At 48.9% G+C, this 22,571-nt stretch overlaps 1 protein-coding gene across 1 annotated transcript in view; it reads right to left on the bottom strand.

Annotated features, from left to right (window-relative positions):
• Positions 1 to 22,571, bottom strand: part of SFXN5 (sideroflexin 5) — a 90,916-nt gene that overhangs the window by 42,620 nt on the left and 25,725 nt on the right. Inside the window, exons 4-9 of the mRNA XM_026048902.1 lie at positions 13,685 to 13,711; positions 12,421 to 12,475; positions 10,839 to 10,864; positions 7,186 to 7,239; positions 3,466 to 3,522; positions 2,256 to 2,321 (exon numbers count right to left, since the gene is read on the bottom strand). Of these exons, the coding sequence (XP_025904687.1) occupies positions 2,256 to 2,321; positions 3,466 to 3,522; positions 7,186 to 7,239; positions 10,839 to 10,864; positions 12,421 to 12,475; positions 13,685 to 13,711 (285 nt within the window). The remainder of the gene's footprint in view (positions 1 to 2,255; positions 2,322 to 3,465; positions 3,523 to 7,185; positions 7,240 to 10,838; positions 10,865 to 12,420; positions 12,476 to 13,684; positions 13,712 to 22,571) is intronic.

Below are 22,571 nucleotides of genomic sequence, written 5' to 3'. Positions count from 1 at the left end.
ATGAGGGCTGAGGCTTTAGAAGCCAGGCTGGCCAAACTGAGGGCTATTTCTAAATGATTTGCCATCATCATCGTTAGGTAAAAAAAACGCTGGAGGAGATGCTGGTTATTAATCAAGATATTTGCCACCTAAAACGAAAGAAACAGTCCCTGCCCTGCAGGATTGGCTCCAGGTTTCTCCACGCAGGGAATTTCACATGCAATGAGCTGCACCAGGGCTCTGCAGGGTCACACACCCTTTGTAGGGTGGCTTGGGGCATGGCCAGCAAGCAGAGCCCCTTGGGAACACTGAGCCTTCCTTGGGACACCCGAGTGCAAGCTCAGTTTGGTGTTAGCACCACAGCATGGGCTCAGCAGCCAGGCTGCTGAAGGAAAACACCTTTTCCTTAGCACAAATTTGGAAACACTGGAATTAGGGAATGCTGTGGCATCATGTTTCTTCGTGGTGCTTCTTCATGGTTTCTTCATGTCCCCAGGATGGACAGCTGAGGTGTGCAAGATGCTCAAGAGTTGTTGCTTCTGCCTGACGCTCACTTGCAAATTATGTGGTCAGATAAATCCCAGGATCATAGAGTTTGGGGCTTGATTCAAAGTCAACTGCTATGTCCTCTACATCAGTATCAGAAATCCAGAAATCAAACCATAAACCCACAGAGTCATAGACCACCACAGGATGAAGAGCTGACCGACCAGCCAAAATGACCAGCCATGCTGTGGTGACAGTCACCTCATAGACAGCAAGAATTTCATTAATCTGCCAGACTTGGTGCTCAAGATGCAGGACAAGTGGGTTTTTTTTGCAGAGAACCAGTGTTTCTCATGCAGCCACTGCTGCTTATGTGAAACCCTTCTGGCACCAGCACTTCTGCAGGCAGCCTAGGAGGAACCAGAGATTTGAAACCCGTGTCACCTGTCCCAGCGTGGCCAATTCTTTTGCAGTCCCAGTGGTTTCCTTACCAAAGCCTGCCAGCGTCTCAGGGTGACAAAACTCTGCCAACATCAGCTCCTCTATCTGCCCCTGTGGGCAAAACGGAGAGGAGCATTAATGCCAGCCCCACGGAGGCAGCGACTGTCCCTTGGCTGGACCCGTGCCCTAGGGGTGGAGCACAGGCCACGAGCAGCAGCAGGGACACGCCAGGTGGGAACACGTTGCTTGGCTGAATTCACAAAATGGGGAAAAATCCGCACTGGAAAAGGGAGTCAAGTTTTCCCATGGTGCATGAAGAACCCATGCAGCAACACGATGCTGCTCAACTCCCAGCCAGCAGCTCCCGTCTCCGTAATCCTGCTAGCAATCCCAAATCTGCTTCCAATGTTTCCCTTGGAAAGGTATCTAAACAAGCCCCTGATGACTTTTCTCCAGGGTGACTGAGGGAACCTGGCTGTGAGCCGTGTGCTTCCCAGAAGCAGAGCAGGGGGCTCAGTGGAGATCTCTCCCCACGGCACCGTCTGTTTGCAGAAGAAGGTCTGGAAAAGGATGTTGGTGGTTTGAGACAGAGGGAGAAGTTTTGCTCAAAGTCAAAACTGCTTTGGGACCTTTAAAGTTCCAGGAGGAAAAATACAGTCATACAGAAAAGCCATCAGGAAAGGTAACTCACTTAAGTTGTATCTACCTCCCTGGGAATTAGCTGTCAAAGAAAAGCACTTGTGCTGCTGGGGAGCCTGATGGTAACTCCACAAATCTCAATTTCAGTGATTTTAGCTTTTAAGGGCTCCATTACTACAGAGGACATCAACTACAACTTGAATATTGATTCCTGCTTGCACGATGCCCACAGGTAGAAGATTTCAGCTGGAGCATTTCCATTCATTTAGGTGTAGGTGTTGACCCACCAGGGGAGCATTTCCAAAAGCCCAAGTCCATCCAGCCCATCAGCTGTCACACGGGCACTAGGTGCAGCCTCAAGGTCACTCCGTTGGGCACTAACTTGGACTAGGCTAATCCAAAGGAAGTTAATGCAAGTGCAGATAATTAATTGCACAGAAATGGGCAATGCAAGCGAGTTTGCTCAGCAGGAAAGACAGACTCAAGAGTTCCCGTGCATGGAGCCAAGCAGTGCACAGTGCAGGACACGTAAGCAAAGTTGGGGCATGCATGGCCAGAGACACCTCCCAGCTAAGCTGCTTTCCCGTCATGTAGACAGATTTATGTCAATTAAAATAAACATGCTTGGCAAATCAAATAAGTATCTCAAAAGCACTAGAGTACTACTGCAAGGAAGCAGTTAGTAGTGAAATATATAAAGCGTTACCCACTGCAATTGAGACAGCACTTATCACAGCTCCCAAGTATCCCTGGATGAACTTCGATGTCGGGGAAGGCTTTGAAAACAAAAACAACATATTTTCAACAAATATACTTTTGGTTTTTAAAATACAACTGTTTTTTTTCTGTTCTTTGTTTTTGATTTTTCTTTTTAAACTAGAGACAGGTTTAATTTTGTCATGTTGTTCCGTGACACATGGGCTGTCATTTAGTAGTGGCAAAACCAAGGAAAATTGTAGCTTCATGAACAAGGTTAAATGTAATGGAAAATTAATTGGCACCAGAAAATTATAATGTTCTCAGCTTAAAGAAGGTATCTGAATGTGATTTAGCAAACAATAAAAATACTAGCACCCTTATACACTAGTGATGAACCCCAAACTCTCCAAGTTAAATACGTGTCTTTGAAAAGTTATCCTGATGAGATGGATGGTTTCCARTTCAGCTTCCTTTCATGAGCTTCCAGCAGCCCAAGAAGGAATGAAAACCACAAAAGTGATGAGCAGAAGAGAGCTGGAACAGCACCACTTCGCTTCTGTGGCAACCTCTGCAGGAGTATTGCTGGTACAAAGTCCTTAGAAGAGGCAAGCGTGATCAYGGAGCCTTCTGCTGCTACATGCAAATCCAAATACCTACCTTTTTGCTCATTCCCATCTCAAATTAAGCCRTTTCATATTAGTTAAAATGATGTAATGGTTTAGCTCAGAGAGAACTTATTGCTGAGCCAGCATTACTTATGCACCTTGGGTGATTTGAAGATCTGAAAGAAAAACTAGGACATTTATCTAACTTGATGGGTATTAAGCATAAAACAGCAGAGTTTTGTAATCCAGAAATCTCATGTTTACATGCTCTTGGATGCAGCAATACACATAATACTTTTTATAGAGAGTTTTCTACCTAAGTTCTGACCAGCAATACTCTGCAGGGCAGCTCGTAATCTGTGCCAAGGAGTTTCAGTGACTGGTGCCACTAGTGTCTAGTGACAAGCACATCTATGGACTGGAATACAAGCAAAACGCTCATGTCATTTCCAGCCTAAGTTTAAATTCAAATCCTATATAGGAGAACGGCCAATCTATAAATTCATCGCAGTGCCTACTCCATAGTTTCTATTAACAGCAAAGAGACAGGATTTATGTTTCTGTGTCAAAACAGATCAGCCTTGCTGCAGGCTCTGCATATGTTGGGTCTCCTCACCTTTGTCGCGTTTCGGTTTGCATAGTTGACGCACGCATTGTGGCTCTGATTCAACCACTAAAAAGGAAACAAAAAGAGGGAGACATGAACACAACTTTGCAAGAATCAATCTGTAAACACACGAGCGGCACAGGAAAAGTCGTCTCCCTCCATACCTGCTCACCACTTGTTACTTCTTTTCTAAGTGCATGCAATAGATCTGCTCTAATGCACTCGCGCTAAATTTGTATTAAGCACATGCACAACTGCAAGCACAGGTACATGGAAATAAAGGACTGGCTCTGAACATAAACTTACTTCAAAATTATGAGCAAAAGCAATCTAAACACTGCAGCTTTATGTAAAACCTTTTTTTCTTTTATTAATGCAGTGCCAATGGAGTCTGTGGTTGGTGGCGACTTCAATATTATACACTGCTCCCGTAAATCCTTATAAACAGCTGTAATACATTACAGCAAGTCCAGCAGCCTGATTTCCTGTCCTTTATTAAGCTCCATGGKTCTCAAACAATGGGTCATAGGATGCATCAATTGAGCAAATGCAGCATTTTAGGGACACAGATGACACTACGTTGGTATTTCTGTCCCTAACTTCTCRGAGAAAGGTTTAGGACAGAAGTATTTCAGCAGCTAGGGAAGAGTAGCACCACATTCCCGAAGGGCTTTATCCACAGCAGCTACTAGGAACAAGAAGAAAACAACCGTTTCCACTCCATAAACACGATATTTTCACTTTAGACTATTGATAGAACTTGATTCCTTGTCAGCAGTGGTTAAAACTGAGAGGTGAGGGGGAAATGAGAAGTGGGGAAAGAGAACAGTCATGATGTGGAGYGAAGCAAGGCACTACAGCATGGGGAGTGCCTAGTCACTGCAAAGCCAAAGCCCAGGAAGATGTTCTCCCTGCCAATCACAATTTGCTATCAAGGAATATCTCACCTAGCAAAATATCTTTTGTTTGTTTTCTTTAAATTGAAAAAAAAAAAAAAAAGAATTCAGCTTGCCAACAAATGCTGGAAATCTGTCTCAATTTACTAGAGGGTTTTTAGAAAAYTCCTCTTTCTAAAAACTTCCACTGAAGAATCCCAAAGAGCCAAGATGCTTCTGCCCCACACTGGACCACAAGGCAGGTAGAAATAGGGTTTCCCTGTTGAACATAGACCCATTTCCGAGCAGTCACAGGACACGTCCACGTGAGCAGGTCAAGAGGCCACCTTCAAAGCGTATCTCCTCCCTGTCCCCACATATCCTCCCATGCTYTGCTTCAAATAAACCAGCATCTCGACACACATGCCTTGTGTTCCCTTAGAATCATTATGGTTGAAAAAGACCTTCAAGATCATGCAGCCCCTTCTGACCACTCCAAGCTGGGCATGCACCTAAGACACTTCAACAACCGCCAAGGGACTCGGGTCCATCAGACCAGGCTAGAGCTATGTGAAATGCATCTGTCATGGGCATCAGGTCCTCTGTAAGGTGCTATAGGAGGCTCCTATAGACTGCTGTTAATGCAGTCACATGCATAGCCCCGAAATCCTGCCCTGCTTATCCAGATGAATCTTCTTTTCAGAGAGAGATGTAGACATTTGTTTGGATATTCTTCCTGCCCTAAGTGATCTCCACATTGGAAATATCCTCACTGCCCATCCTTGACCTCTGCTGTCCTCCTGGCTGGAGGCCTGACACCTGCTGAGCCTTGGGGTGATGTCTCTGCATGCTCCAACTCTTCCCATTCGCCCTTTTTCAGACAACAGTGGCCAACGTCCATTGTCCTGCGGGCATGAGGGACTAGCAGAGGGTGGCTGCTTTGGTCAGCAAGAGCAGGGCTCAAAATGCAGTCATTGCCCTGATGACTCCTTACCTTGGGCCTATACTTGACATGCCCTGGGGTGCCCAGGGTGCTGGGGTTAAAGCACAGCAGTCTAGGGCTGCTCTTCTCCAGCTGCTGCCCAGAACTTGGGAAATGAGCTTGGGAAGGGAAAAGAGGGGAAAGAATCAGGAAAGGAGGGGGAAAGGACAGGGAAAATGAGAGTCAGAATGATGATGGTGAGGGAGGACAGAAGAAAAATAGAAGTAGGAACGCTGAAGGGGAGGTATGAATGTTCTTTGTCTGGAAAGCTTCACGTTCGTCGTATTTTTGGAGTGAGAAGGAATAAGAAATTAGGGTGGGACCTCTAAAATAGCTCTCCAATTTGGGGCTCTCCAGTTTGATGATAGATCCCGCAGGTTATGACCTGGAAAAGCTTGAGAACCATTCACTGAACTGCAGCTTCTCCACGGGTCTCTGGTTCCTGGACTTTCCCGCTACAAGCCCTCACTCTAGCAGGATCGTTTTGCATCTGATCATCTCTGAAGAGCCATAAACAAAATCTGACAGTTTGTCAAGCAGTTCGATTCCTACGTATGCCTTGCCAAGTTCTACCTAGCACATCTAACTCCCAGTGAAACCAACGCTGCGCTAAAATTGGCTTGGAACTTGAAGTCTGTGTATTTTGTTAATTAATGTCTCCTTGAAGTTCATTTTTGATTTTGTGTTTTAAATATTCTTTCCAGTTCCAAAAGGATTATTCCACCCTCCTCACGCTGAAAGGTTCCTCTGACTACATTTAGACTCGCTACGCAGCAACGATGGGAATATGTTCTCCTAACTTGAGGCACCTACACCTAGTCCAAACTAGTTGCTTAGGTTGGCTCACCCTTTAATCACTTGAGGGTGACTCCCCTTTCCATCTTAGAAGTATTAAAAAAAAAAAAAAGTGAGGTAAATGGTCCTTTAAAACTAGGAATGTTTCTGGGCATCTCCAGCCAGAGTCCTATTCCCAGCACATTGCCATGTGGCCACAACTCATGGCTAAATTAATCAAGCCACAAGGGATATATTTATTATTTTCTCAGTTCTGCACAGTCTTTCTTACATGCTAGGCAGACCCACTGCTGCTTTGATATTCATTAACCATGAAATTCTCTATCATAACTTACATTGTAGATAATAATAATAAAAAAGGCACTGGCAATTAAAAACGAGTCTGAAAATAACTTACTTGGCTATTTCAGCTATTATCGAAATTCTTCTTAAATCCTAAGTTTGCAATGGGTAAAATTCTTTCACACACACACATCCTCCTCTTCCTCTTAACTCCCAGAATTTTACTGGGGCATAATACCAATAAACCCGATTTATTTCCCAGGGACACATTACTTCCTATTTATTTAGTGCATCGAATGCAAAGCTCTTTGCCTTTATAATCTACAGCTATCCCCAAATTCCTCAACACCGGGGACCTCTTGCTGTCCCAGTCCTGTGGATAACTGGGACCTCCAAACAGGAATTTTCCAAGGTAGATTCCTACTACTTGACAGAGCACTTWGAAAGAGCCAATGCGTGAACATCAGGGCCTAGGTTTCCATGGAAGTGCACACTGTGCAATCATTTACACCTGCACAAAGGAAAAAACACTCTAAAAAGCTGATTTTGAGCTCAAGTGCCATCTTGCACCTCCCTTGCACGGTGTCCATGGTGGCACAGAGTGCAGGGCACCACAAGCAGGCCCAAGAGCTCCCTTTCAGCACATCCCAGACCTACCAAAACTCTTCCCAATTATACCCAGTCACATCATCTCATTAACTAAAGCGTTGCTCACGTGGACAAATCGATTTCTGCTCCCCTTTGCATCCCATTCTCCACACATTGGGTGCACGGTGTGTACGTTTTTGGCCTTACCTGCCAAAAAACGGTGGATGCCAAGGTCTGGTTGGGCAAGAGAAGACCCACGACCTGCAAGAGAAGAGAGGTTCTTACTAACTGTTGGCTGCTTCGTGCTGCTCTTGTGGGCACTCAAACAGCAAGTTCACTTCCACTGCCATAATTAAATTACCTTAATTTCTGGGTTTATATCATGGTGAGTGGCCATATATGCTATTTACAGATTGGTATGTTAAACTACAATCAATTATTAAATATGGGTATTTCTAGAATATAGCTCAAATGTTGCATTAATAAAAGAGTTGAAAATTGTTACTATTGGCAGTGAGGTTTTTTTCTTTTTTTTTTTTTCTGTGTATTTTAATTTGGCACATTCCCTGCTCCAAGACTAGGAGAGAAATCCGATTTGAACATCTGAAGACAGGAGTGCCACCTGGAAGCACATGTGCTCCTGTTTGGGAGCCTGAATTTTGTTTTAAGAGAAGGGGATTGTTGATGTGTCATATYCAGAGCTGCGAAGACTCCTGCTGGGGCTGGGAGCTCAGCAGGATGACGGGGATCAACCAGAAAGGCTTTTAAAGCAGCCCGTGCTGCACATCTGGCCAGAGGTGAGACACTCGGCTCCATGAGGTCACCCTTTGCAGCATGGGGACCACGTGCCACACGTTACCAAACGCAGTATAAACCTGCTCCCTAATCCTYAACGGCCCCCACGTCTTTTCCACCCGTGAGTATTCAACCTGCCCTTTCCTGCCTTGATTTGTGGCCGTGTTTCCTCTTAAAAAGCGGGAARCTGAAGAGGAAGAAAGAGATGCCAAGCACTGGGACCCCCATTGATGAACTCGAACACGTGTTTCCAGAGGAGAAGTTCCCAGCTAAGGACGGGTCAGAYGTGATGATTCTCACTCCTGTTGTTTTCTCCCCCTTAACTCCTGTCATTGCTGAGAGCTTCTGAGGAAGCTGCCCTTCATGTAACAAAACGACAGGCGTCTTTGTTGAGAATATAAAAAGAAAGGCCAAACAACGCCTTTTAACTAAAAATAGATGTCTTTTTGGGGGCACTCTGGAAAAAATGTGAATGGAAATTCTCTCTGTTGCCTGTCAGGGCAGAAAGGGAACGAGCCCCGGGTGTGGAGCAGCTGCTCTAGCTGGATTCCTGCAGCAGCGGAGGGCAAAGGAACCGGCCCCGCTCCAGCCGGGCCACCAAGAGCTCTTCGCACATCCGCAGCAGCAGAGGAGGCAACTTCTGCAYCCGCGGACTTAGCAGAGAAATCACAACAAACAAAAGGGTAAAGGGGCTGGGAGGCCTGATTTAATTCCCATCTTCTCCCCTTCCTCCTCCAGCTTTTCCTCCTACGGCCCTTCTCRAAGTTGCAGCGACTCGGTGCGCTGGCCGCGCGCCAGCCCGGGCGAGTTGCGCTAATTTACCGCTTGGATCTGGCCACTAATTACAGATCTGCTGGTCTGGGCCAAGGCAATTCAATAGGCGAAGCTCCTCCGGGCCCCGGCTTTGACTCCGAAGCCGCAGGGCTAATGAGGCTTGGGAGGAGAGGGAAGGCTGCCGGCAGCGACTACTTTGTCAGCTGAAGCTCCGCGCGGGGAAAAATACAAGGGGAAAATAAATAAATAAAAGCGCACCCAAAATCTGTATGACTGAAAGAGGCACGTTTAAATGCAAACTCTCCATATGTGCAAGAGTCTGTCAAGAAATGTACAGTTTCACTTTTAATTACTGTCAGGGGAAAAAATAACTAAGAAGGAAAACAAAATAAAAAAAGCTCCCAAACACCAGAAAAGTAGCGACTAGGGAATTTAATTGCCCATTAGGTGTGAATGGCCGTTTCAGGCCAAAAAGGCAGGGCTGAACACCCGAGGAGCTGTCAGCAATGAGGAGCTCGGGGTACATCCGTGCTAGGAGCTCCAGTCTCCTAGTCCCGACCCAGCCTCGTGTCTCGGAGGCGCTGGGTTACAGGCCAACCCGTGGGGCCTCTTGGAGCCTTCGGAAGTCCGAGCGAGGCCTCCTGAATTCCCGGAGGACCGAGGCTGGAAATTTGCTTTATTCTTTTGTCACTGGATGTGTTTGAGATGAAATCCCAAACCCCAGGCGGCTGCGGGGCCAGCGGGAGCTCCCGACTCCTGCGGCACAAACCCCGTAACGCGGCGGCTGCTTCTCCACCCGCCCTGAGAAGCCCTTCAGGAGGGCGAAGCTTCTCCTCCGTGGATAAAACCACCCGTGGAAGGGAGTTCACCTAAACGTGTAGATCATTTTTGTGCCTCAGACCCAGACGCGGGGCTGGGGCGCTGGAGGGAGCGACCCCGGGCCCTACGCACAGCACAGGACCACAGGGSTGTTGCTGGGGGCAAAAAAAGACACGGCCTCGTCAGCAGCACCTCAGCCTCCTACCCCAGGAGCTCAACTCCACAACCCCACTTTGCATTAGCCACAGGACAACTGGGCAGCCAATAATGGCATAATTTACTGTGTTTCGGGCAAAAACGCACRCAGGGTGTTTCAGGGGACCCGAGGAGCCGGGACATGGACCTGAGCCCAGCAAAGCCCCCCAGGGTGGTTGAGCCGGAGCAAAGCCAGGCACATTAAGCCTCTCTTGAGGAAATCCCATCCCCCTATGTTAAATGCAAGACTCAAACTGTTTTTATGCTAGAGCAGGCTGCCAATTTTGTCACTAAATTTCACAGATCGATTGGCATAAATGTTACATTTTAATTTTAACATTTGAAACGTTTGGTTTCTTTTTTTTTTTTTCTTTTTTTTTTTAAATGACAAGAGGTTCCAGTTTATCCTTTACAGCTAGTGAAATTGGGCTCATCTGACAGCTCTCGGCTCCTCTGACAGCTCTGGATTTGGGCCGATTTCATTGTCAATTTGATCGTTAACTCATTTTTGTTTAACCTTTTCTTTTTAAAAGGCCCCATACAAAGCTACCGTCAAAATGTTACATACAACAACAAATAGCAACAGCCGCGATGGTTTCTGCTTTTAGGCTTTAGCAACCCTGTTAGCCTCATTTTGGAAAGGACCGCTACCTTTAGGTAAGCCCTGTGCCCTGGCCTGTTGGGTTTAGAAAGATTAAAATTTAGCCRGTTTTGCTACATTAACTTTTCTAACAAACACAAACTAAAAATGTTTTCAGCAATAAATCTGTATAAAGCACTCGTGGTTTTAATTTAAAGCACTTGTGGTTTTAACTAATGAAAGAGAAAGCACATCAGGGGCCTCGGGATGCTCTCTAGACTTGTCACATTAGGGAAGCGACTCGTAAAATGGGCAAGACGGGGAGAAAAATAAGCCTCAACATTAATCCCAGAGTTGCAAAAGTTGCATTTTGCAGGAGCTCAGCTCGGGCTTCCCTTTGCAAAACGGAAATAAAAAGCTGGAAATGTTGTTTAAAAATAAAGAAAACAGCCGGAGCGCTTGTAGGTGCTCGGGTTGACAGGGGGAGTATTTTGAGCAGGCAAATAACCCTCAGCACAGCAGTGCGATCCACGGGGTGTATTTTGCACGGTGCAAGCCTGGCGAGTGTGTGCAGAGAAGATGCAAGCCCGGGGGGATCTGTGTCACCCCGGGGTGGTGACAGGGCAAGGGCGAGCGCTAGAACGGGCCCGCTCCCTACAAGGTGCCACGCGGCCGGCGGGGATGCTCGAGTACTTACAATGGGCGTTCCGAAGGGAATGTAACCTGGAAAAATGGGAAAATACAGGGGAAAAAGATGCATTTTAGTGCACACATTTTGGGGGTGAGAGAGATCCCAGCTGAGCAGCTAAGCGTGTTGCTGGGCTAGGGCACGAGGGGCAGGCCGGAACGGCCCCCCGGGCTCTGCCAAACGTCCTTGTCACCCTCTTTTTTGGCTTGTGCACCAGGAGGTGCCCCCCAGACCCCCCAGCCGCCGCGAGGACTTGACTGACCCAATGGCTCCCTGCCACCGGAGGGGGATCCTGCCCCCCTTCCTGCTCGTACAATCTGTTCCCTCCCCGGTGCCAGCTCTGCTGCTCAGCAGACCCTCCCAGCAGCTCCCTGGGAGAAAACGGCCCTGCTTCCTCTGCCCCTCTTCTTGCTGGACCCCGTTTCCAACAGGGAAGCGCTCGGGAACTGGTCCGGGAAGCTGCAGAGTCCGTGTTCAGGAGCAGGAGGATGTCCCCACATCCATGGGGACCTCCTGGTGCCCTCGCTCCATCAGCAGCTCCAAGAACGGCTTTATGGTTATAAATATCTGTATCTATATAAACGGTAACCTATTTATTTCTGGGTGAGCACAAAAAGCAACAGGGCACACACCCTTTGGAGAAATTACATTTGTGTCCAGGCAAAATAGAGGAGAGAGAGGGCCTCCTTTAATACTACTGGCAGAAATCAGGAAAGCTTGCTGCAATCATGAGCCTTTAGCTCAAATCTTAATGAGTGCCACAAAAATAAATAAATAGATTCAAATGCTTCACATTTCCACCCCCCATGAAGGCTGCCAATTCTTATGCTCCTTATAAATCATTTTCACGACTTCCACTAGACGTCTCAGAGCATTTTACCCCCACTCCTGAATTAAGCCTTATGGCACCAATTGAGTCAGAAAGGGCAAAGACCTTACAGGAAGAAAGGGTTTTCAAAAGCTAAAAACAAGGCAGCCRAGGAGAGGGCCCTGGATTTTCTCTTCTGCACCTTGCCCTTAAAATAACCTGGAGAATGGAGCCCATCAACCCCGCTACTTTTCCCATGTGGCTCCRTCACGTGAAGATGAGACATGCAGGAAAGGTGCTGCTAAGAGGAGGAAAGCTGACGGGTTTAATTCTCTCCGCCTTATTTAAGGCAGTCTCCAGAGGGGAAGGAGCATGGCCAAGGCCAGCCTGTGGTCACCAAGGTTCCTCACTGCTGTGGCTGCCACGTGCCACCGCGCACCAAGAAATGGGGCTCATCCCCTTGCCTGGACTGCAAGGCACCAAGGTGCTTGYTGGGCACCCAGTGTCTTCCTTTACAAAGTCAAAGTGACCACCCCAGGGATGGAGATGCTGGCAGGGCCATCAGCTTGGATCCACTTCAAAATATCCGAGGGAGAGGAAAACACTAAGAACTGACACCTCACAGGTGCTTAGGGTGCAATTTCTCCTCGATTTTTGTTTGGTGTTTGAATTGGTTGGTGATCTTAGCCTCAAAGGAGCGCAAAAGCAGGAGGGGTGAAAAAGGCAGCGTTCCCTACAGCTGTGCAGCCCGTTGGGCGCCTTCCYGACGCGGCTCCGCCGTACCTGACATCCGGAAGGGCATGAAGATGGTCTCGTTTGTGTCGGGGTGGATGATGGCCTGCAAAAGAGTCAAAAAATAGAGGCAAAGAGCCCTGGAGTGAAGGCACTGCGACGGGGGGCGAGCCGTAAGGACGCAGCGGGCCGCACGCCTCGTGAGGGAGAGGAGAGGCCTTCGGCGCGCACCCCAGCCAGCTATTGTTCAGCAGGCTCCACAAAAGCTGCTCCGGCTTCTGGTTCTCCTGTCTCTTTTAAGGATGCCTGACATAATTTAGCACGAGCGCCTAACAACATGAAGTGTGGAAGCGTCTCTTGCTTGGCAGCACGACATCCCTCAAGGCCACCCACTGCTGTGCCTGCGCCCAGGCAGGGAAAATGCAGCTCGAGGAGGGGGGAAAACAGGGAATCTGGGGCAGGATTGGCTCCTCTGGTGGGGATGAGAGTTCAAACCCTCAAACCACTTCAGTTCAAACCACTCRGGCCACCAGGGTCCCCTCATGCTGGGTCTGCACCACGTGCAGGCCCAAGGAAGGCCCAAGGAAGGAGGACCCAAGGCCACCACGAGGCCTAAGCTGKGGTTGCACAGTCCTAAGATTCCCAAAGTCCTAAGGTCCTAAGATTCCCAAAACATTATTTAACATTCCCAGTGGGAAAACGGGTTCTTCTTCCCAGAAAATCCACGCCATAYCTTCTTGGAAGACAGGCTATTTAATTTTAATAAAAACGATTCTAGGGTTCTAGCATCACTTCCACTAATTCTATCACCGAATCTTTCTCTGAGCACAGTAAATATGTATTGACAATGCACCACAACCACAGGGGGAACATTTCCCCCATCTGCAGACGTTTGCAGATACGGGTCTACGTGCGAATTTGGCATAACCTGGCAGGCCAGGGGGAAAAATGGATCCCTGTGTGATCTGGAAGCACTGAGGAGCGAAGTGTCTCCTTCAGAAATTATCAAACCATCTTTAAAAGACTGGAGCCCAGAAATATCTTGACTAGATAAGAAGGAGAAAAATGAAGAGMTGGAAATATGTTAATGCAAAAAGAAAAATCAGAATTGTGGCTTGAAATAGTGTTCTTTGCATATGTATGACCTGTGGCAAGACACAGCAGCAACGGACAAAACCAGGAATGCAGAAGGGGACAGCACTTTTCCCTCATTTAGCAARAAGGGGGGAAAAATGCCACATTTGAAAACAGCAGTGAAATGGGGAGAAGCATATAAACCGCTATTTATATATAGAAAAAAAAAGAGGTACGTTACCTGTTTTATTTTTTGAGCTCCCCACAGCTAGAAAAAGAAGAGAGAACGTTACACTTGGGCAAGAGCAGCAGAGCTTTCACAGTCCCAAGTTTCACTCAAAACCCCAAATATTCGCCTTGGAGCTGCCATAGGAAATGAAGGGCAGGAGCAGCTTTAAAGCAGGAGCCTTTTGAACATCCTCCCGGGACCTGTGGCTGCTGTTTAAGGCTCCTCCTGTCACTTCAAGCTCTGTCAAATCCAGGTGCCCAGCAGGACTATCACGAGAGAAGATCCTCTTTCTTATTTTGAATGATCAGAAAGAACAGAAAGAACAGTATAATAAATAAATTAACAAATAAAAATTAATCTAGGTTACACTTTTATCTTCTTAAAGCTGCTGCGCATCGATCTTGCCACAGATTTAGTGCAACTTTTCCTTGAACAAGATCCCAGCATTCCTGCGGAAATCCAAGCTTGCTGGGGAGCAAAGGTGGAGCAAACCCTGCAGCAGCACATAAGCGAACATCTCCTCAAATAAAAACTGCAAAATAGATTCAGCATGGGCAGCCTCTGCTATTTTTCATTTTTTTCAGAGGGAGGGAAAAATCTCACTGAAAAAATACTCAAAAAGCAGAAAAGAATGAATTTAAAGCTCTCACAAACGCATACTTTTATTTACTAATCGTTGCAATCTAGCAGCACCAAAACATCCCAAGCCAGGCACAGAGAGCAGAGATCTGCAAATGAGGGGAAAATCCATGTCACAAGCAGAGGATCTTATAAATTGTGTGTAGATCAAGGCAATGAGCACCACGAGACACTGCAATACAGTGCCCAACCTCTGACTCATCTGCTAGATGACGAGGCCAGAGGACCTTTCTTCTCGAATGATGCTTACGTGCAAATGACAGCTTGGAAAAAAAATCTTTTTATATATATATATAAAAAGATTTTTTTTAAATTATATATATATATTTATATATATATATAAAGGTTATATATATATAAAGAATTTTTTAATATATATATTTCTAGAGACAACAAAAAAAAAAATAAAAACCCTACGATTACAGTAAGATGTCACACAGTGAAACTGTCTTTATAACTAAAAAATCTTTTCCACCTTTCCAGCTAAGGGTTGTCTCCAACTCCTGTTACACCCGTCCGTGCAGCAGCTTTCCGAGCTGCCCAAGTCTGCTCCTCACGCAGGTGTCTAAGTCACCCTTTACCCTTTGCTCAAAAAAATGAGAAAAAAGGGGGAAAAAAGCCCCACATAGACACCAGAAAAATTAAATGGAGCCAAAAGACGGGCTGCTTCACTGGCAGTGCGCGCTTGCCAATCTTTTAACCACCCTTGTGGCTCTTTTACGTCTTTCCAATTTGTCAACATCCTCTTGCAGCGTGGATGCCAGAAGCAGGCAAATTATTCCAGCAACAGCCGCCGCGGTGCCAAATGGAGCCTAGGATAACCTGATGATTTGCACTCGGCTGTTTATCAATCCAAAGACAGYGATAGCTCTTTTTGCTTTGAGAAGAGCTCCTGTTTCTGGGATTAGCCCCCGGAATACCCACCTAAGCGCTGTGTGCTTGCTCGGCCATCCAGGCATCCAGGGGTTAGGTTTTCTTTGGGGTTTCGCTGTTATTAAGGCTTGAATGAAACAAAGTTCTGCCATTCTTCATGGCCCGAGATCCAAGGCTTCCCCCAGACAAACACAAATCCGTGAAAACGCTGCTGCAAGGAGGCAATTACTCTTTTATAAACAACAAGGCAACCTACTGATTAGGAGGTCAACCCAAGCTCTAGCTGCTAAGCCCAAAATCCAAAGGGCAGGAGACAGGGAGCCGGGACAGCTCACGGGGCTCTCCTGCCTTTGGCCAGGCTATCGTGTCCACATGGCGACTCGGGACATCCATGGGACAAAGATGGCATAGATGAGGGACACGGGGTCCCAGCAATCCCACCTTAGGAGCGAAACCGCAACGTGGGACCATCCTGCCTCTCCCACGGCAAGCGCAAACGCCTTGGGAAGGAAGAAGGATGCTTCCCGAGCCAGCTCCGCGGCTGTTTTGGTCAAGATATCTAATTTCATTAATTGATCCCAATATTTATGCATTTTCCCGCTGCAKTGCAAATATTGTTGGAACATGAGATTTCATTACTTCTCCGAAGGAGACTTTACAAGATGCACCTGATGAGTCACCTACGGATTCTGCCAGCTCATTTTCACTTTTTCTTTTAATTTTTTTTTTTTTTATATCCTCTAATTCATTTTCTGTCTGCAGCCTTTTTCAATAGCTCCAGTGCTCTGAGCAGCCTCGCCAGTTGGGGGGCTCATTTCTGAGAGCACGTCTCTATTTTAGTTAGGGATTTCATTCACACCCTCTCTGGCCATCGTGGCGAAGCAGCCCGATTTTGATCTCATTTATACAAGCGTGAATCCAAAGCATCCTCCCCGGAGCATGTGGAACCACTCCAGATTCGGGCGGAATGTGTGTTAGGATTCGGTCCACRGTCTCTAAATATAGGCCGGCTAGAGGAGGTGGGTCTCCTCCACCAGATCATCCTCCTTCCCAGCAGCTCCGCCGTATTTCCAGGACACAGAAGTGGAGAGGGGGCAGGCAGCTGCTTGCAGCCTCGCCAAGCACTTTGCCACCCCTCCGATCCGTGTGCAAGGAACAAACAAGGATTTGCACCAAAGAAACAACGCGGACAAGGGGAAGGAGCCCAMAGCTACATGGGCCCACATGTTGGTCCATAGCTAACACATTTCCATTCTGCAAAGCTACCTCAACAGGCTCGGGCAGGCAGGTGCTCAGCTGCTCATCTTTCCCAGGCTGCTATTTTTCTGTAATTCTACAAGGAAGAGATTTTCACCCACTTTGCTCACAACCTGGGGCAGGTGGCCTTGGAAAAGCTCAGCTCAGGAACCGTACTCAGTTATGAAGAAATTCTATGAGTTTAGAAGTTTAAGGAGACCCAAGGCAGCACTAAGGAGATAAAGAATAACTTCTGGGGAATACCTAAGATTTTTGGTTGGCAGGACCCTTTTAGCTTCCCTTGCTGAGCAGTACACTGGCAGAGCCAACGGAGACACCGAGATGTGGGTCAGGAATGGGCAGCAGATGCTCCAATCGCCTCTTCCTTCAAGGAGGCTCCTTGGATGCTCCTGTGCACTCCACCAAGCAGCCATGCAAACAGGCTGCCTTAAACCCTGCAGTGCGCGTCCTAAATACGCCACGTCAGGACTAAGGCTGCCTGCAGAAGAGCCCTCGCTGAGCGGCTGCACGTTAAAAATTCATAGGGACGAGGCAGAGTTGTTGGCAAAGAGCTACTGAGGAGCAACGGGTTAGGCCAGACCTAAGCAAGCCACGCTGTATATGCAAAGACARGGTGCCCGACCTCTATTCAGCGTTGCAAAATGCCCCTAGTGAAGACAAGGCGGATGAGGAAATCTGCACAAGGGGGAAGAGCTGCAGTTACCTGATTGCATCCGAGCTGCCGTTACCTGATTCCATCCCTGTTTCCCTCCCCTTGCACGTGGTCCCGCGCGCACCCGCAGCGCTCCCGCTTCCCGAGGCAGCTCCCTGCAGTTTGCACCCACTGGAAACCCCAGCGGTTTCACACTCTGGGAGCTGCAAGGTTGATCAGAGCAGAGCTCCGATTATCAGCCCCATGCTGGACTCCAAATATTTCGGAGTGGGGCCAGGAGCGTGTGATACAGCAAAGCTCATTCTCTCATACAACAGTGACCATACATCTCATTATGATGTGGTCACTCAGGGGACAGCCTCCAAAGCCAGGGCTTCCTGCACCAGTCCTCATTGTTCACAGCAAACAGAACGGTGTAACAGAAAGGTTATGTAAAAACATAACTCACTGTGCCAGAAAATCTGTCTCACCCTGACCAGCTGACGGGTCCAGGCTGGATGACTTGCACTCATTTCACTCCATCTTCTTTCARAGGTTAGTTCTGGCTCAAAACGTGCATGGTCCAAGATACAAAACACCCCGAGGTATCAAAMACAGCTAATTGGTGGGTATGGCCTGTTCGGCATCTTTTGGATCCCAATCGGAATTTGAGGAAAGGAGAAGCTTCCTGAGGCTGCAATATTGAGGCTTGTGCCTGTTTTTCCTCCCAAGCAGGTCTCACCTGTTGCTTTCCTCTCCTGGCAGCTCCAGCCCCACCAGGGCCACCACGTGAAGCAGGAGCACCCAGCAGCAGGTTCCCTACAGAGTCAGCAGGAACAGCTCAGGTTTCTCTCTCCTGTAAGGCTGAACATCCTGGAAAAGCTCCAGCACTTACTCACCATGAAGGCCAGCAGGTGACAGGAGAGGAAATAAACCCACAAGGATTTTCAGTCCTTCAGGAAACCTGAAAACCAGTGGCAGGCACGAGGCGGGGCGGCGGAGCTGCSGCTGAATCCGCTCTGCTCCGCAGCCCTTCCCGAAGGAGCGTGATCACTCGTGCGGCGCCTGCCTCTCTCCCACTTCCTCCTGCCTGCTCCAGCTCGAGTCCCCAAACCCACAGTTCCCACTTCTTGCAAAGTGATATTTAACGCCGAGGCGAACGCGTGCTCAGAGCTCCAGCCGGCTGTGGTTAAAGGCTTCCAGAAAGGCTTGCAGTGGTGCAACTGCCTGCTTTTGGGCTCTGCATTAAACACGGCCTAAGTGCCTATAAATCTGGATGAGGTGCCAGATTTACCCCCCAGCAGTTGATTTACACAAATCTGGTGTCTGGCTTTGCTATGAACATGAAAAACAAGGTAACCGAACTCCCAGGCTGCACTTGCTCCTCACTTGGAGATCTTGCCTCTTGGACACCTTCCAATCGTGCTCCCAGCAAACTTCACGTTAGAGAGGGGTTAGCTCCAAGGAGATGAAGCTCAAGCCACGTGGGAACGGGCAAGAAGCACCAGCCAAGGCATGAGAATCGTACGGATCCAGTGTGTGTGGTGCCCGTCTGTGCCGCTCCACTGCCTCGTCATCCCAGCGGCTGGAATTGGGCTGGGAAGCAGGAGCAATTGCGCTCGAGCGCACAGATCCACACGGATCTAAAACCAGTGTAGGTGGAAGGAGAACCAAGCCCTAACCGACAAAAAAAAGACCGCACTTAAATAACACTGTGGCACTCAATGAACGTTAACTAATTAATGCTCAGAGCCTCCTCGGAGGAGGGTTTCAGCAGAGCAATGAGCACTCGTCGGTGCGGGCCACGGCGCGCAGCGCAGCCTCCTTGCTCGCGCCAGGAACTCGCTCCAGATCCAACGCTCTCAGCTTGCCGTGCCGCGAGCAGAGCTGGTGAATCCAGCCCGCTTCGTGATCTAGAGGTGAATTTACCTCTCCATCCTCGGGTGCTCACGGGCGAGCTGCTGCTGAGCAGAAGCTTCGGCGGGCRAATTTAGCTTGGCTTCATTAAGGCGCATCGATGCACAGCCCTTCCACTTTGGCTCTAGCTCCATCGGCCCCTAGTAGCCCGGATGATGCCCCAAACCCTCAGCTAGCCCAGGCTGCAGAGGAGCACGGGCACTGCAGCAGCCCTGGGGCCCAGGCTGCTCCTTGGAGCACASAAAAGGCCACTTTGTCAACGCGCCAGGGAAGCAGCGGGGCAGCAGGTACAGCCAGGGCTTATATTCAGCAAGAGGCCAGAGGAAAAAAGGTACAGTTTACTGCAAATGGACCTCTTCGCTCTTCATCAACACCGCCTGGAAAGCTATTATTCTCCAAAAGGGATGCTGTTTAGACCCTGATAGATTCATTGTTCTCTGCTGTGTCTGGGACAGCGTGAGCAGCTCTTCCTGCTGCTAACATGATTGAGGGAAGAACACAGTAATAAATACATGCCCATTAAGCCCGTGAGCCTCTTTTCACTTCACTGATACTAATGGGGAAGAAATGAAACAGCTTCCAAGCAGCAAGTTGCCAAAAGGGCCTTTGGAAAGGCTCAAAGTGGGGAGCAGGTCCCTGCTGGCCAACGCTCGCAGGAAGGGGCTTTCTGACCTGCTGGAACATTTACATGTATAGATATTAAACGAGCAGCTAGGGTCATAAAGGTAGGAAATTGTTGGATGAGGTTTCCTCCAAGGTCCCCTCCGACCCAAACCATCCTAAAATCCTATGGGAGGCACAGAGGAAAAWCTGGTTCCTGCCCTAGGTGGCTCAAGATCTAAGTAGATCTTAGGTCTGGATGTCAAAACTACAGGTTCTTAGCTGGGAGATAATTCAGAGCTCAAGATGTTTAGGAAGCCTAGGTTCATCTTCTACCTTCTCCTCAGGCTTGGTCTCATCCTCCCCAGCTCCAGCAGACACAGATTTATGCCCCCCCCATTCTTCCCCTGTGCCAGGGATGCTCACGCCGAGCAGGCAAAGCTCAGGGAGCCCCTCGAGTCGAGAAACAATCCCAGGATGGCTGAGGTTGGAAGGGACCTCTAGGGATCATCCAGCGCARCCCCTGCTCCAGCAGGGACACCCAGAGCACGGGGCACCYGGGCGCATCCCGGCGGGTTTGGGAGATCTCCAGAGCAGGAGCCTCCCTGGGCAGCCTGGGCCAGGGCTCTGCACCCTCACACCAAGGAAGTTCCTCCTCACATGGAGATGGAGCTGCCTGGGGTTCAACTTGTCCCCATTGCCCCTTGTBCTGTCACTGGCCACCACCGAGAAGAGCTTGGCCCCTTCTTCCCTACATTCCCCCTTCAGGTATTCGTACATATTGAACATATCCCCTTTCAGCCTTCCCTTCTCCAGGCTAAGCAGGCACAACTCAGTCTCTCCCCACACGAGAGATGCTCCAGTCCCTTAACCATCTTTGTCGCTCTGCACTGGCCCCTCTCTAGAAGCTCCACGTCCCTCTTGTCCTGGGGAGCCCAGAGCTGCACACAAGCAAGCGTTTCAGAAGCGGGGAAGGGAGCTGAGCTTAATAAAGCTCTGAACCAGCTGTGCCCATGCAAGCAAGGAGGTGGGAACACATGGCCGGGAGGAGCCGGCAGCGCAGACTTAGAGCAGCTTGTACTGCCACACACTCACTTCCCCTCACAATATTCTGCACACAGACCAATTTGTACCCGGGCAGGTAGGAAGTGCAGGGAACGACCGTGCAAATGTGGTCATTAGTGGTGCTCGTTTAAAGAAATAGCTATTTCCACCCAGCGAAGAGCTGCCTCTGGGCGAGGGTTACGTGTAATTAGTTAGTTTTGAAACCTCTTCTTGGTCTCCTGCTGGTGTTCAAAAGGCACAAAGTCTGTACAGTCGCTCCACACTGTCGCTCGGGTTCAGGCTGGGGCTCTTCTCCTCTCCCTATCCACAGGAGCCAGCAGCAGAGCTGGGGGTCTAAACAAGAGCAGAGGGAGGGATGGGAGGGAGARGACAAAACCTTCATTGCTCTATTTCCTGGCCTATGTTCTGGGTCCTGTTTAGACCCTAGGGTTTTAGAGCAGGGTGCTACAAGTCTGCAAGCGGGCGCTTTGGGGCTCTGATCCTCCGTGCACCAGCAGCCTCAGGTCCCCATGAGTGCTCAACATTCAGCTCCTGCTCCCGGCTGCTGCAGCAGCAGCTCCCAACTCCCTTGCGGAGATGAGAGGAGACCTCRGGATGCAACGTACCCCACGGACACGTTTTGCTGCACCTGCCAGCAGCGCCGCTCCAGCCTTGGAGGAGGCTTCTCCTCACAAGTCAGGTCTCCGATCACGCAGGGGAAAAGCAGCTGTGTCCTAAAACGGGGGCGATTCAAATCGCTCTTCCCCCGATAGCCGCCGGGTGCTGCTTCTCCCAACTTTCCCCACTGCTGACATGCCAGCTCCAATCTGTTCCTCCAATCTGTGCTGGTCTGTTGGGCAGGTTGGAGAAGGGACTCGCGCGCACAGAGGACACAGATGCAACGCTACAAACCAGCCAAAGAAGCCCRAGGATGGGGGACAAAAGCCACATGGAGTGGCCTGCGGTGATGCAGCTCGAGGGTAAACAGCAGCACCGGTACTCCAGGATTCGGGGAAACATCCACTTCCAAGGAAACTGCCTCGGGATTCTTATTGATCAGGCTGATATTTCACAACAACCGCTTTTCTTTTTTCCCTAGAAGAAAGTATTCCCTCAAATGAAGCAATTTTACTCCAGCGGAGCTCTCCGGCAGGAGGCGGTTTGGGGAACTGCCTGCCCTGTTTGGGCTTGGCTACGTGACGGTCTCGACCTTCTGCTGCAAATTGGCTCCGGGCGCGCGTGTCATTGTCCCCTGCCCGCTCCCGGCRCTGGCGGCGGCCGGAGGAGGGACGGCCTGAACGAGGAGCATGCCCGGAGCGCTACAGGACACAGCAGCGAGGCGGAGTAGCTGGGAAAGAGCTGGAAAAACGCTGGAAAAGATGGGACGGGAATTGCACCTGGATCAGGTTCTCCCATCAACATGAATCCTCCACGTTCCCTTCTCCGCCTTCTAGGAATCCGATTATTTTTTAGACTCCTGCAGGATCAGCAGATGCAAGGGGGTGATGTATCCCTCCAGGATACTCATCCCACACACCAGTCCTTGGCAAGAAGGTACTGGGTGACCAGCACCACCAGGACATCTACTGGGATATCTGCCTTCCCATTTGGAAGGCCAGCAGCAACCAATCCAGGTAATAGGAGGTTCTGAAACCTCACCGGCTCTCCTGTAGTTTTCAGGACAGTTTTTATTTCTAAACCAGCATTAGAAAATGCTGTTTCTTCCACCAAAGCATATACAGATACACGGAATTCAGTCATTCCATTCAGGGACATGCAACAGTCCCAAAACTCCCATTTAGGAGAAGAAACGTCTCCAAAGTCTTCAGGAGGGCTGTTCTTCAAGTAGGTTTTATGCAGTCCTCATCATCTCATTAAACATCTAATCCAAATAACAACACCCGAGAGATAAACCCTGAACGGTGGCTTAACTTCTTA

Source organism: Nothoprocta perdicaria, unplaced genomic scaffold (genome assembly GCF_003342845.1).
Source record: "Nothoprocta perdicaria isolate Ctin4 unplaced genomic scaffold, notPer1 scaffold_58, whole genome shotgun sequence".
NCBI classification, from domain to species: Eukaryota; Metazoa; Chordata; class Aves; order Tinamiformes; family Tinamidae; genus Nothoprocta; species Nothoprocta perdicaria.
Note: the sequence above shows the minus strand (reverse complement) of the source record. Positions and strands in the feature narration are given on the sequence as shown.